At 38.4% G+C, this 17923-nt stretch overlaps 1 protein-coding gene across 2 annotated transcripts in view; it reads left to right on the top strand.

Moving 5' to 3' along the window:
• Positions 1-17923, top strand: part of ISA1 (isoamylase 1) — a 181846-nt gene that overhangs the window by 86459 nt on the left and 77464 nt on the right. For both annotated transcript variants that reach the window (XM_089989407.1, XM_089989406.1), the window contains exons 10-11: positions 7441-7512; positions 7588-7714. In XM_089989407.1, coding sequence (XP_089845533.1) covers positions 7441-7512; positions 7588-7714 — 199 coding nt within the window. The remainder of the gene's footprint in view (positions 1-7440; positions 7513-7587; positions 7715-17923) is intronic.

The raw sequence follows: 17923 nt of genomic DNA, 5'->3' as shown, positions 1-17923 counted from the left end.
GGTGTCAGAACCGAAATTCTGAGCACAGCTACTTCTAAAGAAATCAGGTGAGAGAAAGAACATGGATAAGATTTCATGTAGTGATTTGAGTGAGTGTAGATATAAAATTTGCAACATTCAAATATCCATAACTATCAATAATTGCATATGCTCACTAGTCAAAAACAGTAAAACAGTACACATATATCAGGAACTAAATTTCCAAATCTTGCAACATGATTTCAATAAGTAAATCCTATGCTACCACCAACTCATGTCATAATATAGATACTGATTCAAACATGCATGATCTAATGCATAACAGAAAAATGCATGATTATGTGCAATGCATGATTTCTTCTATTATCTTTCATTTAAGTTTCATCTTTCCATATGCATGCCCTATTAGATGCACACATCCTTAAGTTCCTCTTTTTAATTACCGTGGCCCGCGGATACACCAAACGGGTACAAACCCCGAGGTCAAGTAGGTTCCCAGGGTAGCTTAACACACAATTTGTATTTTATTACTGGGTTCCAACTTAGCCCTCGACCGATATTAGGAAACAACACCATCCATCGGAACATTAGACCTCCACATCTAATGTCGGGGACACAAGGGACACCCCACGCCCACAAGTGCCACTTTCTTGGTACCATAAACAACAGCTATGTCAAAACACACCACTCCCGGGTAAAGTGACGGACTCTCCCTAAAACCGTGGCCAGGAAAAAGAACCTCAATATCGGGTTCAGGAGACCAAATTCACGCACACAGAGTTTTTGTATCCTCACAGTCTTCCCCAGACCGGATATCCAAGATTCTCATACTCCAGATGAGATATCCCAGAATGTATATTACACTGTTCTTATTCATTATATTTTTATTAAAGTTAATTCTTTAAGTTTGCAACACCATATGCAAAAGTAAAGTGAAAACCCGCATCCTCCCTTGCAGGGACCCATTCGGGACTCCAGCCCGTATAAACCACTGGAACAATGTAGTAAATGTGCCGAACCATCTTATGTGGTTCAAGTGATGCACTTAAAAACATAAGTAAAAGAAAACCAAACCCACGGCTCTCCAGGCCGTTGATGGTCCATTTAGGCCATCGATGCATCGTATGCAAAAATCATAACTTGCAATGTATGCAATAATACCAACATAATTACAAATGCACCTTCATTCAAGCTTCCACAATCATAGGCATGTGTGACCATTCATGTGTAAGTGCTTTCATGTAATCACTTAACATACATGCATTCATCCATAGTTTGATAAGTATATGAGAATAATTATGCATGGTAATTAAACATGTCTCATCATGTAGATACATGAAATCTTCCATTCATAGCATGAGTTATCATCCACACACAAGCACATAAACCGGATCTAGAAATTTATATGTCAGGGCTGCATGCATTTACATCATGTATGCACCCCCACCAACCAAACTTTGCAATCATATTAATGGTACAAGACATTCAAGAGAAGCTATATCAAATATTCATAAGTAGGGAAAAGTAAACAATCTGGTGTAACCTAATACAAAATCCAATAGTCAATGTTAATTTAATCAAGTGAAGTCAATTCCTATTGTTTCAAGAAAATCGGAGCTGTGAAAGAAACTCATAATGGTGCAATAAAAATCAGTATGGCGAAAGCAGGCCATACTATTGCAATACAGTTCAACTACAGAGGATAACAGGGTATGCTAGAAAATGGGGTATAATAATCAGAATGTCCTAGGGTATACAATTCTATTAATTGGTCAGCATACACCATGGTATTCAATTGACACCAACTGTATAGAGGCATGTTGTTAACATTAAAGACTATTCAATTAACACAAATTGTTCATAACATAATAGTGTAGGCAATTAACACTAACCGATATTTATCTTAGCAATTATACTTCAAATGATTACTCAATTTTTGAACCTAACACTATTCATGATTAGGTCACAGATGGTCATACCTTTGCATTAAGAGTTTACAACCCATTGAGTAATTGGATAAACAGATAGTACAAAGTTCAAATGTGCAGATTCAATGTTTTTCATATTAAACCTATATTCGGTATATACATATTAAAGCCCCTTGGTGTTAAAGAATGAAAACAAAAATGTGAATCATACACCAAGCAACAAGGAACATGTTGTTCATATTGTCTTGCACCAGCCTGGGGCATGGCCAGGATTCCCCTTCTTCTCTTTTTCAATAGCCTAACAGAGAAACCTTTGGATACAGAATTTTCCAAGAGATATAGATTTTTGCATAACATCATGCTGAAAATAAAAGTTACATAGAAATCCCAACAGATCTTACATTATAATCGAAAATCCCCCAAAAAGGAATTTCGAACAACACAAGGCATACTTGAAATCGATATTTATGTAAAAGCACAACCACCTTACTACCAAAGGTTCACGGTTTGGGGCTCCCCAAGCACCTAAACCCCAAATCCTCCCCTCACGGTGGATTTCCAGCGACCATTCAGTCGAAATATCAAAGATAAAAACCCCCAAAAACAAAACTTTTGTTTTGCTACTCACGGTAACCCCCCCCCCCCCACGCACACACACGTGTTCGAACTCCTCATCAGGAAAAATCCGAAACCCCCAAAATCATAGATTTGGGGTTTTAGGTTTAGGGTTGACATAAACCCCAAATCCTACCCTCAAACCCCCACATGGAATCGAACCCTGTTCGATCCCTCACCCCGAATTCGTTAGAAGCACCGTACCTGTTTCTCGGCGACTTTTCCGGCGATCAGAGACAGTCGTGGCTGACGCTTTTCACTGCTGCCGTGATTGTTGGTGGCCGAAGTTCGCCGGCGACCTCTCTGCCTCCGACGCACGCACACAGACCGAGAGAGAGAGAGAGATGGGAGAGAGACAAGGGAGAGAGATGGGAGACTGAGTGGAGAGAGAGAGACGAGTGGAGAGGGCTCTCTCTCCACTTCCTTTTATCGGCCAAGACCCCCCCCCCCCTTTCTTTTTTTTTGTTTTAAACATATCGGGCAACCCTTATCGGGTTGCCCTTTTCTTTAAAAAGGGCTGTAACATGGGGCGCGGCTCGGGTCCGAACCCGAGACCCATAACCCGGCCCCAATCTATATGGATCCACAAGTTGGATCCGAATGGATCCAACTGTGGATCCTCGGATAAGTTTTTTTTAAAAAAAATAAATTTTTATTTAATTTGAATTTCACATTATACATAAAATTTTAACCCCCATCAAAATGGATCCGCAAGTTGGATCCAACTGTGGATCCTCGAATTCGCTTAATATATATACATATATATATATATGTATATTTCTATTTTATTACCAATATTAATATTATTTATTTATGATTATACATATATATATAAATATATATATATAAAATATATATATATATATATATATGTATATGGATCCGGTATATGGATCCCATACCCATCTACGCACCCCTATTGAATGATTATTCTCCGAATTATTTAATTAATTAAAAATTATTGTACTTGTACGTACATATCAAATTTATGAGGTAAATGTATGCGGAAAACCCCTTTATGGGTCCTGGATCTGCAATTTGGATCTAGGCCCAATTTGCATAATTTAAAATATTTTGTAACTAAAATTTCCGGGTTTTACAATTTAACATGTTAAAATCAGCATAGGTGACATGAGTAAATCTGGGCTTTTATCATGTATATATATATATAAATAGTCCCCCATTTTTTTTTTGAAGAACTAAATGGAAACTGGGCCTGGCAGTAGCACTTGCCCAACTGACTGGTTAGGCCCGCGGTTACTAGGCCTGCCCAGCCGACGGAGTTCTTAAGATGAAAGAGTTTCTTTGGTTGAGATATGGCCCACGCATATGTGTGAATATGGAAATGAGTCATTTAAATGACATTCTTGGAAAGCTATAAACAATGGAGATGATGTTCTCATAAAAAGAATTCAGGAGCTCATATACTGATTGCTCTAGGTCTTTTCATACTATCTTGACTTTTTCACATAATCATGGTTCATTATATTTGGCTTCCCCTTGTCTAATAATCCACAACAACCTGCAGTTGCACATAATGCTCCCATATTTTATATAAGAAAGTTTTCATTGCTGGCTGTAGGTAGATAACTTATAGAACCAACTCCCATTTTATTGGGAGCATGCCAGAGCATGATTTACGTTCCAAAAAAACTTTCATTTCAGTGGTGACATTTGCTTTCAATTTACCAACAGAACAGTTCTGTCCTAGAGCAATCTGCATTATTTTGCAAGGAAATATCCTATTAACCGCCCTTTACATCAAGGTTCAATTCAAATTAGTGTTACATCGTGATGTCATAAAAATATCATTAATGCCAGTTTAGGATAGTTGTCTTTCCCTTGCCATGCTTGGTGGATATGGCATAATCCACGCTGCTTCTGGGAAATTTGGTGAGGAAAAATTAAAATATAAATGCAGCATATGTGCTCAAGCACATGCATGCATGCAAACAACGCAGACAGGATGTAGGTTCACAAGTTGAACATGATATAGGTGCAGTATAGGTAACATTTTTTTTTCCTTTCGTTATGACAGTGTGCAGCCCTAGCCGACCAGTCAGCTGGGACTGGACTGTTTCAGATTCAGTCCAGCCGACTGAATCGGCTGGTGCCAATATATATATATATATATATATATATATATATATATATAATGTGCGTATGTGAGTATTATAATATTTTTCACATCAACAGCGGTCCAGCCCAAATCTGGACAGTGGCCTGGGACTGGACAGCAGACTGCCCTGTCCCAACCGACTGGCCAGGCTGAGACTGGACAGTTGTCCGTCCTGTCCCAGACCAAAAATCACCCAAAAATCCAATTTTCTTATTTTAACTGATTATGCACAATTTTATTTCCATAGATCTGGTTCAGTTTTAAGAAGCACAGCCCTGTGTCCACCTGTCCATATATACACACCTGTCCAGGGGACAAATCTATCCAGAACGGACAGGCGCTCAAATTTGGCCAGATTTGCCCATCATCACTTTGGCCAGATCTGCCCGCTAAAAGCATGGAACACAACTGTCCAGACTTGTTCAAAGTGACCATTCAAGGCAAAAACGTATATATGCATATGTATACATGCTTATATATATATATATATTGGGGAAAACATAAAAACATCCAGAAAATCGTAGGAAAACAAATACCACATGATCTAAGCCTTCATACATTGATTCCCATGGATTAAACCATGAAAAATCAAGATAGAATTGATGGTTCCCTATAAAAACATTGCCTAAAGCTTATTTAGGCTCTTTTTCTCATCCGACACAAAAGAAAGACCCATACCTTGACCGTAGATTGAAAGAGAACTAGAAATCGATGGTGGACACGTCAGATGATTGGAGAAGAACGATCTCCTTCTCCTCTTCTTCCTCTTTCTTCCCTCTTTTCTTCTCTTTCTCTATCTTTTTTTGAGGCTATTTATAGAGAAAAAAGGGGGTGACACCCCCTCTTATCCATCCAGCCCTTCTAGAGAGGGCTGGAGCTAATATCTAATTGGAACTCTCTCACTTTCCAAAATTTTGAAACTCTTTTATTTTGTTAACTTTTCAAAGTTCCATTTTAATAGACTTTCCAAAACCTTCTCAGTTGCTTCCATAAGTGTTTAAGGGCTCTTTTAAGAGTCCTAAACCAAAGCCAACTTAAAATTTTGGAATTAAATAAAATTAATTAATTAATTAATTAATACTTAGAAGCTTCCAAAAGTTATTTTATTGAACTATGATACTTCTTAAGTGATTCTATATGGATTTAAGGACTCTACTTAAGTGTCCTAGACCTAGACTTAAATCAAATTTCGAAATTGAAATTAATTAATTATTGCTAATTAAGTAATAAGTATTTAGAAAATTTTAAAGGTTATTTTAATAACATAGAAGACTTCTTAACGCTAAATAACTCCGATTTAAAGCTATCTAATGAATTTAAAGGTGAAAGGATTCAGATCCAAAGATCCAAATCTATCTCAAAAAATCCAAATGGGTCTTGGGCTGAATCAAATTCAGATTAATATGGGTCTTAGATATAGTCCAAATCCATATTAATTTGGATCAAATTCATCAGATCCAGTCCGATCCAAATTCGGATCCGAACCTACAAACTACTCACTTTTTGAAAAAAATGTGATTTTCGGGCCAACCGTAGTCCGAATCAAGGAAAATAAAATATCGTTACGCTCAGAATTTTGAGACGCATTCAACGATATATAACTCAAATTTTGCTTTCGAAATTCACTCGAAAATAACCCGAATTTCGCTTGAATTTAAAGGTCAAAAATAAATCTTTTTCTCACGTTTCGATTGGCTCGTTTAAGCCTTGACAATGAGACCTGGGCCAAGCCCAGACTCCAAAGCATTGGCTTAAAATCGAGAATCTATGGATTTTTCTTCTATACTTAGCCAAATTTTTGAAAACTCTTAAAATGGCTATGTGTGAAAATACGCGATATTACAAATAGCTTTTTTGACTGCAACTTGGGCCATGTGACCATATGAGTTTGTTCCACCTAGATAATGTCAAAATCCTACTTGTATGCTCTCCCTGGGCTGTGTCCTGTGATTTGGCATTAGGTTGTTCTCACATCATGGGTCAGTCCTGTTGTGTTGCCATTCATGGCACTAAATAATTGATAGCTACAGAGTGTGATCCAGGCACTTCTCATTCCATTTTACTTATTTCAATTAGCTTTCTGGAATTGTTGGGAAGAAGGTCCAAAGAGTTTTCTTTGTTTTTTTTTTGTAAAAGGCTAATTGAAAAATAGTCTCTGCATCATAATATAATGAGGAAGCATCAGACTTAACAAAAATTTAATGCAGTAAAGCTGCTCGCTTTTATCGTACGCTCACTTTTGTACATAACTTGATTGCAACCTTGCAGGCTTGTTTAAATAATTCTAATTGATGATTGTTATGCATACTTGCATGCATTTGTGTTTCTTCTCATGCCGCATGAACAGAATTCATTACTTTGAATGTTTGTTATCCGCTTCTGGTTCAAATTCTTATTTGATGAACATAAAGTGGACATATTAGTTGCATATCTTTATCCAAAATGTAGAATGTATAATTTTCTAGTGTCACTTTTTAACTAGTAAGATTATTGATGTCATTTTACAATCTTATGCGGTTAAATAATCTTTAGATTTGTGATACATATTCCTCCTTTGTCAATGATTCTTTGTTATTTGGACTATTCCACAAGTTTTTAACTCTAATTGGCAAATTATGAAAATATGATGCAAATGCAAATTTAGGCATATAAAAGTATCCTCTTCTTTGTTCTACATTAACTACCTTATTTGTTGTATTTTAATTTTTTACAGCTCCATACTTTCTATTTGTTGATCTCAAAATTTTTGTTAGAAGGATTTCTCACTTGGATTGATTGGTTGTTCTTCTTGTCTAACAGGTACTGGGTTTTGGAGATGCATGTTGACGGGTTCCGGTTTGATCTTGCTTCTATCATGACCAGGGCTTCCAGGTTTATTTTATCTTCTTTAAGTGCTTTGCTATCTCATTTTGTTGCTGCTAAAGTTGTCTTTGGGGCTTTTTGAAGTCTATGGGATGCAGTTAATGTGTATGGAATCTTCTCTGAAGTTGATTATGTGACAACTGGCACTGCTCTAAGCAATCCTCCATTAATTGATATGATTAGCAATGATCCAGTCCTTCGTGGGGTCAAGGTATTTACTTGATCATTCTTTTCCCTTTTTTCACAAGCTTTGTTTGTTAATGAGCATACATAGGGTGAAATGGGATGAATTCAATCTTGGCTAGTGTGCCTGATGATGAAACCAAAACATGAAGCTAAACCACAATTAAGGTTGGTAATAGCATGAAATGAGAAAATTGAACTGAAAGTAGTAGTAACTAACATGCAGCATATGTAGATCATCTTGATAACAAGGGCATCCATGGAGATGGAAGGGCTACTACCATGCGGGAAAGCAATCCCTTCATACATAAGACGATAAGGGCATGATTACAAGATATAGCCAGTGCCATACTAGATCTAGGAGAGTAGTAATATAGTACAAATCCTTGAGAAACCTAAATGTTTTGAATGGATCAACACCCAAATTAGCTCCATAATGTAGAAATGTATGCTGACAACGATAGGCCCAACTAGTCTTTGACAGAAATAAATTGCCTTGAGATCCATGCCCTGCAGTCTTTGCAACAGGGAAAAGGAAATAAGAGAGAAAAGAGAAAGTTAGAAAGATGGGAGAATAGGATCGTGCCCTCATCCTTTGGGACGTCCTTTCTTTTATATAAGAATATATGCTGAAGTAGAAAAAATACCCCTCACCTAAACTTAATGTTACATTAAACAGTTATGACACAAATACCCCTCTGTTACAACATATCAACTTCTAAAACTCCCCCTCAAACTGTACATGGGTTGTGATGCAGGGGAGGCCCAGAACATCCCAGGCGTCACAGACTCAATAACACGCAGACGTTGTTTCGGGTCCGGGTCCGGACTCGATACCCGGATCCAGCCAAAGCCTTTAAAAAGCTCTCTAGGGTTGCGTGCAGTGGGACAAAACACATTGGAATTAACGCAACCTCTCTTTTCTTTTTGCTTTACTGTAGCTTTTCTTTTTCAGCAGTCTTTTCCTTTATGCTTTTGCTGAGTTTTTCTTTAACGCACAGTCGGCAACAACCTTTGTCTTCCTTTTCTGTTTTCTTTATTACTTGTCAGCCTTTTCATTTCTTTAATGATCTGTCAGTGTTGATTGCAGCAGCCTGGAGTTTTCTGTTTTTTTTTTCTTTAGTTTTCGTTGTTATTGCTTGCATTCAGTCGACTCCTTTTACTGTTTCCTTTTTGTCATTTAGTGTTTGTTTTCTTCCAACCGTCCCTTTCTTTTTAGTAGTTTCTGTAACGCCCAAAAATTTTGAACTTTATAATTTTCTTGAAATAGTTGAAAAATTCCTTTTCTTTACTGAGTTTATTTTTTTAAAATCAGCGGAAACGATTTTTTTAAAAGAAAAAAGAAAGACAAGTTTGACAACTTTGAGCACGTTAGCGAGAGAACAAAGATTTACCATGGACGATCTGCAATAATACTTAGGAAACCATTTCTTCTATTTAAAGAGAATGTCAGGTTTGTACAAAATTTGAATTTCTTCAAGGAAACCGTATCAAAAACAAAAAATGTCCAGGAGAAGAACTACGAGCAGAAACAGTGGATCCTAAAGTCATCTCGCAGTCGCGCCATCGCCTGTGATGCACCTATTCGTCACCTGTACCCATGAAATGAGTTAGTTTTGCGAAAAACTAGTAGGTAAGCACAAAAAACATAAAGAACTAAATTAGGCATAAATAATTTATGCAGCAGGTAGTAACGAGCAAGCTAAGCAGATAAACTGGAGAAACAAGCTAAGTACAACGAACTGAAAGGTGAGCATGCTCAATTTAGTTATTACTTGTTAACCGGCCATGCGGGTACATACATGACACGTGAGTCGAAACAGCCGAGACCAAGCCGAGCGTTCATTATGTTAAGTATTTTAAGATACTTCGGTTGGCTGACTGAATCCTATTCCTATGGAGACGACCGATGGTCGAGAGAGTAAGTCCCCAAGGCCTGATAGGGATGCATCCAACTTCTGCAAAAGTGTTAGGCTAACTATTGTAGCCCCAATCCCCCCTAACCTCCGATGACTGGGGAAGACAGGTCTTTTGCCCGTAAAAAGCAATAAATGGTTTGTCTATCGGAGTTGGTACCCTTCGTCCTCTCTCTTGACGAAGCCAGGTTGAATTGAGCGCGACGGAGTTTCTTAGCCGTTACCTCATTCTTCATGCTCTGGTCCATTAGACCAAAACGAGCATCTTGCTGTTAAGACATATGTAATAATACATCTATATATATATAAATATAGATGTATTCACCATAATACCCGATAGGGGTATTATGGTCTTTTCACAAGTACCCAATAGGGGTACTTGTTTTATTTCTTTTATTTTTCTGTTTTTTATTTTTTGTTTTTTTATTTTCTAAAATGTTTATTAGGATACCAAAGGGGCCCCACAATGGAGTCGTTGGGGCCCCCAACGGTCACAATTGTGATCGTTGGGGCTCCCAACGACTCTATTGGGAGCCCCCTTTGGTCTCCCTTTGCTTATAAATAGGGGGAACCCCCTTGTATCTTGTATTGCTTTTAGAGAGCTCCTCTCCAATAAAAGGGATATTCTTTTTATGTGTGTAGCCTTGTTATAAGGCCCTTCGTATATCCCTTGGTGGATTTTCTCTCTTATGCTTGTTTCGTTTGTCCGTGTTGGACATAGTGAATGCATTGGCATTCTTGGATTCTTCTGCATACTTCATTACATGGTATCAGAGCCATATGATCTTCTAAGGTAAAATTGTGTCTCTCTCAACTTCCTTTCTTTTTCACATCTTCATTTTGTAGCAATGGAAGTCAAGATCGATCTATCCTTCAAGCTCAATGGGAAGAATTACATGATGTGGGCATCCGCAATGGAGAATAATCTCAAAGGCAAGAAGCTTTGGGGTTATGTAATGGAAACCGTTCCGGAACCCCAACTTAAGCTCACAAAGATGGAAGAAGATCAAGAGAAAGCACTTGAAGGTGATGCTCGTCTCAAGGCCATTGAAGATTATCATCACTAAATGGAAGATTGGGAGAGCAACCATGCAAAAATCCTAGCATGGTTTATGAATAATGTCGAACTTAAGGTATGTGCAAATATTGCAAAATTCCGTCGGGCAAATGAAGTTTGGTTTTTTATGAAAGGTATGTATACCCAAAAGGATCTTGCAAGAGCTTATTTTTTACAATAAAAAGTGAGAACCACAAAACAAGGCGACATGAGCATACAAGACTATTATAGTGCTCTAAATCTTTTGTGGGATGAATTGGCTCTTTTAGAGCCTAAATGGGTGGCTACGGAGGATGTGGAACTAAGACAAAAACAAATGGAACAAGATAGATTGTTTCAATTTTTATTTGGGCTTTGTCCCGAATTTGAACAAGTTAGATCCTCACTTCTCCATAGATCTACGTTTCCTCCTTTAGAAGTGGCTATTGCCGAAATTACTCAAGAAGAGATTAGGCATAGCATGGGTAAAAGCATAGATGAAGTTCTTGCTGTATCTAAACCCGACAATCATGTTAAAACATACAAGCCACCTCATTTCGGTAAGCAAGGGAGTGGTGGAAGAAAAATGATTATATGTCATCATTGTTATGAGCCGGGACATATTAAACCCGTTTGCCCAAAGCTAAATGGGGCATTCATGCCAAAGGTGGCTTCCGTTGAGGAATCCTTCACCTAAGAAGATGAAGGCAAGAACGGGGATCTCAAAGATACTCTTGGTCAAATTTCCTTGGCTTTCCAACAAATTCTAAAGGCTACTTCTTCCACCTCCGGTGCCGCCATTGCCTCATCATCACCTCCCGGTACGTACTCTTGGATTTTAGATTCCGGAGCTTCTTTTTACATGACTTCTCATGAAAATGCATTAACCAACGTGCACACCAATTCAAAAATATCTTGTGTCTCTACGACCGATGGAACTTTTCTCAAAATAAATGATATTGGAACTCTCGATTCTAAAAATGTTCAAAATTTTCTTGTTCCAAAAGTTAGAATAGTTCCTAAATTAAATCTTAACCTCTTTTCCGTTTCCCAAATTGCCGACCATGGATGTGAAATATCTTTCTCATCCCAAGGGTGCTTTGTGCAGGATCTTCGGTCCGGGAAGCGGATTGGGGAAGGCCATAGGAAGGGAGATCTTTATTTTATGGATAACTTAATGCTTCCAAATACCTCATTTTGTACTTATGTCCAAGACAAAAATATTGAAACTTGGCATAAAAGGCTTGGATACCCAAGTTACTCTAAAATGTATCTTTTTTCTTTTGGAAACAAGTTTTGTAAAGAAAAAGATATCAATTGCAAAGATTGCATTTTTGGAAAAATGAAGTCTATTCCTTTTTCTGTTAGAACCTTTGTGACGACAAGACCTTTTGAATTGGTGCATTTCGATGTATGGGGACCATCTCTGGTTCTATCCAAAGGTGGTTATTCATATTATGTTACCTTTATTGATGATTATACTAGATATGTATGGATTTATTTTCTTAACCTTAAATCAGAAGTTTTTAACTTCTTCAAAGAATTTCATGCAAAAGTTCAAAATCAATTTCAAAGTCACATATCCATTCTTAGATCCGATTCGGGTGGAGAATACTTATCAAATGAGTTTCAATCATATTTAAAACAACATGACATTTGTCATAAAAAATCTTGTCCAAGAACTCCTCAACAAAACGGCCTAGCGGAAAGAAAACATAGACATATTTTAGAAACCACTAGATCATTACTCATTTCTAAAAATATTCCTAAAAGTTTTTGGGCCGAAGCCGTGTTAACCTCCACCTATTTAATCAATAGAATGTCATCTTCAAAATTGAACAATATCTCTCCTTATGAAAAGCTTTTTAATATGACACCCGATTACAATCGTCTTCGTATTTTTGGGTGTAAATGCTTTGTTCTTTTACATAAAAGAGATAAATTGTCACCTAAAGCAATAAAATGCGTATTTTTAGGATATGGTGAAAATCAAAAGGGCTATAGATGCTTTGACTATAAAAACAATAAGTTATTTGTCTCCAAAGATGTGACCTTTTTAGAAGATGAAAATGGATTTGAAATATTGGAAAAACCAAATGAAATTGATTATATGTTTATCAATGATCTTTTAGAAGATTCAAATGATGACTCTTTGAGTCATCCAGAATTTTTAGAAAATACTCATAATAATGATTCTCATGATAATGATGTATCACCAACTAATGGTGACAATCTCCAAGTATACACTCAGCGTGAGGAAGCACAACCTATTAGTGCTTTAGAAAAATTCTTGCGGCTTAATGAACCCCTAGAAGAAACCTCCCTTAGGCGATCTTCTAGAGAATCAATTCCACCTAATAGGTTTGTCTCATATGAAACTCTCTCACCAAACTATAGAGCTTGTCTAATAGCCTTGCATTCTTACTATGAACCTTCCCATTATAATCAAGCAAAAAATATTCCTCATTGGGTTGAAGCAATGAAAGTTGAACTAGATGCTTTAAATAAGTCTAAAACTTGGGAAATAGTTCAACTTCCTCCAAATAAAAAAGCTATAGGATGTCGGTGGGTCTACAAAGTCAAAACAAAAAGTGATGATTCCCTAAAACGTTATAAAGCTAGATTAGTTGCTAAGGGATATTCACAAGAATATGACATCGATTATGAGCAGACTTTTGCCCCCGTGGCTCGCATGACAAGCGTTAGAACTCTAATTAATGTAGCATCATCTAAGAAATGGCCTATATTTCAATTAGATGTTAAAAATGTCTTTCTTAATGGTCAGTTGAATGAAGAAGTATATATGGACCCTCCGCCGGGAATTAGTGTTAACCAAGGTCAAACTCTTCGATTATTAAAAGCTTTATATGGCCTTAAACAAGCCCCTAAGGTTTGGTATGATAGATTTAGTGCTATCATGTTACAATTGGGATTTCGTTCATGTTATACTGACACTGCTCTTTTTGTTAAACATGCAGGTAATAGTATCATCATCCTTCTGCTTTATGTTGATGATATGATCATCACTAGCAATGATGAAAGTGGTATTCTTAATGTTAAAAATATGTTAAAACATAATTTTGATATGTCTGATTTGGGTTTTCTTAGGTACTTTCTTGGTATAGAAGTAACATACTCTCCTCGAGGGTATATTTTGTCACAGATGAAGCTTGCTGTAGACATATGTTCCAAATTTGGGATTTCAGATGACAAAAAGGTGGAGACTCCCGAGGTTATCAATGCTAAACTACGACTGGAGGATGGAGTTCTGCTGGATGATCCTACGCCCTACAGGCAACTCATTGGCTCCCTCACCTATCTGACTATCACCTGGCCTGATATTGCTCATGTTGTGCACTCTGCAAGCCAATTTCAGCATGCCCCTACATCTGTGCATATGAGTGTTGTGCTTCGGATTATTCGATACATCAAAAATACTTTGACTAAAGGGCTATTCCTATCCTCACTCTCTTCCTTAGATTTACTCGCTTATACTGATGCTGACTGGGGAGGAAACTCAAATGATCGAGTCTCAACTAATGGCTTTTGTGTTTTCTTAGGAGATTCGCTAATTGTTTGAAGATGCAAGAAACAACAGAAAGTCTCATTGTCTTCTACTGAAGCAGAATACAGGGCTATGACAACTACTACAATGGAGCTTGTGTGGCTTCGAAGTCTTCTTCAAGATATGAGAGTCAAAATTACCGGTGCTTCGAAGCTTTGTTGCGACAACAAAAGTGCAATCTATATTGCCAGCAACCACACCTTTCATGAGAGGACTAAACATATTGAAATGGACTGTCACTATGTACGTGATGAATATCTTCGTGGGACAGTTACACTGCCATATGTCACTTCGGAATATCAACTTACAGATTTCTTTACCAAAGCACTTCCTGCTCCTCGCTTCTTGTTCCTTCTTGGCAAACTTTCGGTCATCTCCCCGTAAAGTTTGAGGGGGGGTGTTAAGACATATGTAATAATACATCTATATATATATATATAAATATAGATGTATTCACCATAATACCCGATAGGGGTATTATGGTCTTTTCACAAGTACCCAATAGGGGTACTTGTTTTATTTCTTTTATTTTTCTGTTTTTTATTTTTTATTTTCTAAAATGTTTATTGGGATACCAAAGGGGCCCCACAATGGAGTCATTGGGGCCCCCAACGGTCACAATTGTGACAGTTGGGGGCTCCCAACTACTCTATTGGGAGCCCCCTTTGGTCTCCCTTTGCTTATAAATAGGGGGAACCCCCTTGTATCTTGTATTGCTTTTAGAGAGCTCCTCTCCAATAAAAGGGATATTCTTTTTATGTGTGTAGCCTTGTTATAAGGCCCTTCGTATATCCCTTGGTGGATTTCCTCTCTTATGCTTGTTTCGTTTGTCCATGTTGGACATAGTGAATGCATTGGCATTCTTGGATTCTTCCGCATACTTCATTACACTTGCCTATGAAGGCGATCCCATCCATTTTTTTATATGTGTTTTCAACAATGTGCACAAAGCACTAATCGGGGTCATATGACCATCTTATCTAATCGTCATAGTACTAGCATGTCTCACATGTTCAAGAGTACACTACGAGGAAAGGGATATAGGTCCTCGATAGGAGCCTCAGGAGTGTGTTTCGCAAAGATATAATGTTTTTTAAAAAGTTATCTTAACATTCTAAATCTTTCAAAAGGATCAACAACTTGCCTACATATGGCATGTGATTTTCTCGAATCTCGCATCCGATGACGCAATGTCTGGGTGCTATGCACGTCTCGACACTGGTATTTGGTAAATGGGCTTCGCAAAAGAACCCATCACCTAACAACTTGATCTTATCCCAGATCAAGGGTTTTCCCAAAACATATCAGGTAAAAATCGTGGAAAAGGTATCCCTCCCGAATACGCAGAGTCGGTGGCAAAGCAAAAATGAAAGACAAAAATACGAAAAGCAAGAGCCTGGGCGCGAAGCGCGACGGCAAACAGAAACAAGAAATACGAAAGAAAAGGACAAGGATCGCGAAACCGCGTCCTTGAATTAAAAGACAGTAAGTAGTAAATACGAAAGCAAAAGCTTAGGCGCAAAGCGCGACGGCAAACAGAAACAGGAAATGCGAAAGCAAAGGACAATGATCGCGAAACCGCGTCCTTGAATTAAAAGACTGTTGAATATAGGTGGTTTTTAAGTTAAGTCCTTTTATGTTAGAGGTTTTTTGAAATTCTATTTTTATATTGGGCGTAGATGTAATTTTACCTTTTTACCTCTTTCTATTTAACAATAGAGAGAAACCCTAAGAAAAGTTAACGAGTTCTTTTTCTAGCAGCCGTCCCTCTCTCTCCCTTTCTCTCCTCTCTCTCTCTCCCTTACTCTTTCTCTCTCCTCCTAGGGTTCGGTGCATCTCTGCTATTCTTGAACATGGTATCAAAGCCAACGATCTCAGGAACGTGATAGATCGTGATCTCCTCTGCAATCGATCTACACCAACAAAATTTTATTGGAACCAGGTGTGTATTAACTGTTTTTTTTTACGTGAGATCTGATGACAGATCTGGTCCAGATCTGTTATCAGATCTAAGGAGCATCGTGGGAGTGTGTGTTCGGCAGCCGTACCCCCTTTCTCTTGAGTTCCATCTGCCGTGATTTCTGGGTGTGGCAGTTGATAACAGATGTCGTTCCGTGTGACTATTTGTGATCGAGATGTGCTGCGGCTGAGATTTGTTTACGCTATTTGGGATAGAGATGTGTTGCTGCTGTGATTTGTTTATCGTGTCCCTGTCGTGATTTTTCTCTGAGCATCCTGTTTTGAGCTATCGTGATTTCCAGCATAAGCCAATATGGGTTCAGCAACTGCGGTCGTGATTTCAGCATCTCGTGATACCGTGATTCCTGTTGGGTATTTTTTCATGATGTCGTGATGTTTTTCATTGCTGTGAAAGACGCATATTAGTTTTGGTATCAGACATGTCTTGAAATTTTTTTTCTCATAAGTTTTGTCGTGGAAACAACAAGATTGTTTCTTTGCTGTGTTGGAAAATATCTGATGTGTTGGAAAATATCATGCTTATATGAAATTTTTTATTATTGTCGAGGAATTCTGTGTTGAGCATAGATGCTGGTTGTCGGTTCTGGCTGAAGCGTGATCGTCACATACGCTATCGTATGTGCTGCTTGAAGCTTGTCAAGATTGTATATCTGTTGTGGCTGCTGTGTTTATAAAACCTGCTATTCAAGTGGGTAAATTTGATTTGTTTGGTTGAAATAGAATTAAATATTCAGTATGGGTGAAACTTCAAAATGTGATTCCAAAATTGAGCATATTGGCGATCCCCATGTGGTTGTAAACAATCTGAGCTCGAACGACCCTTGTTTGGTTCGTTCATCTTGTTTACCGGCCATCTTTACGAAAATAATATGAAGTTCCCGATCACTAATCTTGCATTTATAGAAGCATGAGATAGAGTAGGGATGAATAAAACAAATAGCCATTGAACCCTTTTCTCCTCCCCCCCCTCAAATATGGGGTTTCTTTGTTCAATACCAAAAATCCCCAAATTAGAGGATCGATCCGAGGGTTTCTTGGATATCCAACACAACCTGCCGACCCAAGACCCACCGATCAAGAAATACTTCGGTGGTTCTTATTCGTTGGATGTTGCAGTTACCGAAACCCCTTAATTCGCCGACTGGTTTTCCGGCAGCCAAGACTCAATCGAACCCTCAGTTCCTTTTCTTTGACAGACCCTAATCGCACACCGACTTCATTCAAGACCTACAGAAAAAGGTACAGGATCCTACCTTTTCCGGCGACTGGAGGGGGTGGTTGCTGCGGTTGGGAGGTCGCTGGCATCGATTGCTCCACTGTGAGGGAGCCGGTGTCGATGGATGTCCGACGTTGTCAGCACCATCGCACGCCGAGTAGGAGAGGTCGAAGAGTGTACCAGAGAGAACCGGCGTGGAGGCTCTGTCGCACGCAGGGAGGCTTCCTTGTTGGGGTGTTCTGAGCACTGCATGCCAATTACAGGCAACGATGAGAGAGAGAGAGGGATGAGAAGTGAGAGGGCGAGACCTCACCCTCCTTCTCCCTTTGTCGAACCGAACCCCACCTTCTCTCTCCTCTGTAACCCCCTCCCCTTGCCTTCTTGACGCTCTGTAAGAATCGTGCCCTAGGCATGATTCTTGTAATCGAGCCCCTTTTAAAATAAAAAGGTATCGGGTCCGGGTCCCGCGACCCACGACGCTGGATCCGAGCGATCTGGATCCATATGTTTAAAAATATGGATCC

The sequence above is a fragment of the Nuphar pumila genome, chromosome 15, assembly GCF_984573655.1.
Source record: "Nuphar pumila chromosome 15, dmNupPumi1.hap1.1, whole genome shotgun sequence".
Lineage (NCBI taxonomy): Eukaryota > Viridiplantae > Streptophyta > Magnoliopsida > Nymphaeales > Nymphaeaceae > Nuphar > Nuphar pumila.
This window is presented reverse-complemented; position numbering and strand designations above follow the sequence as displayed.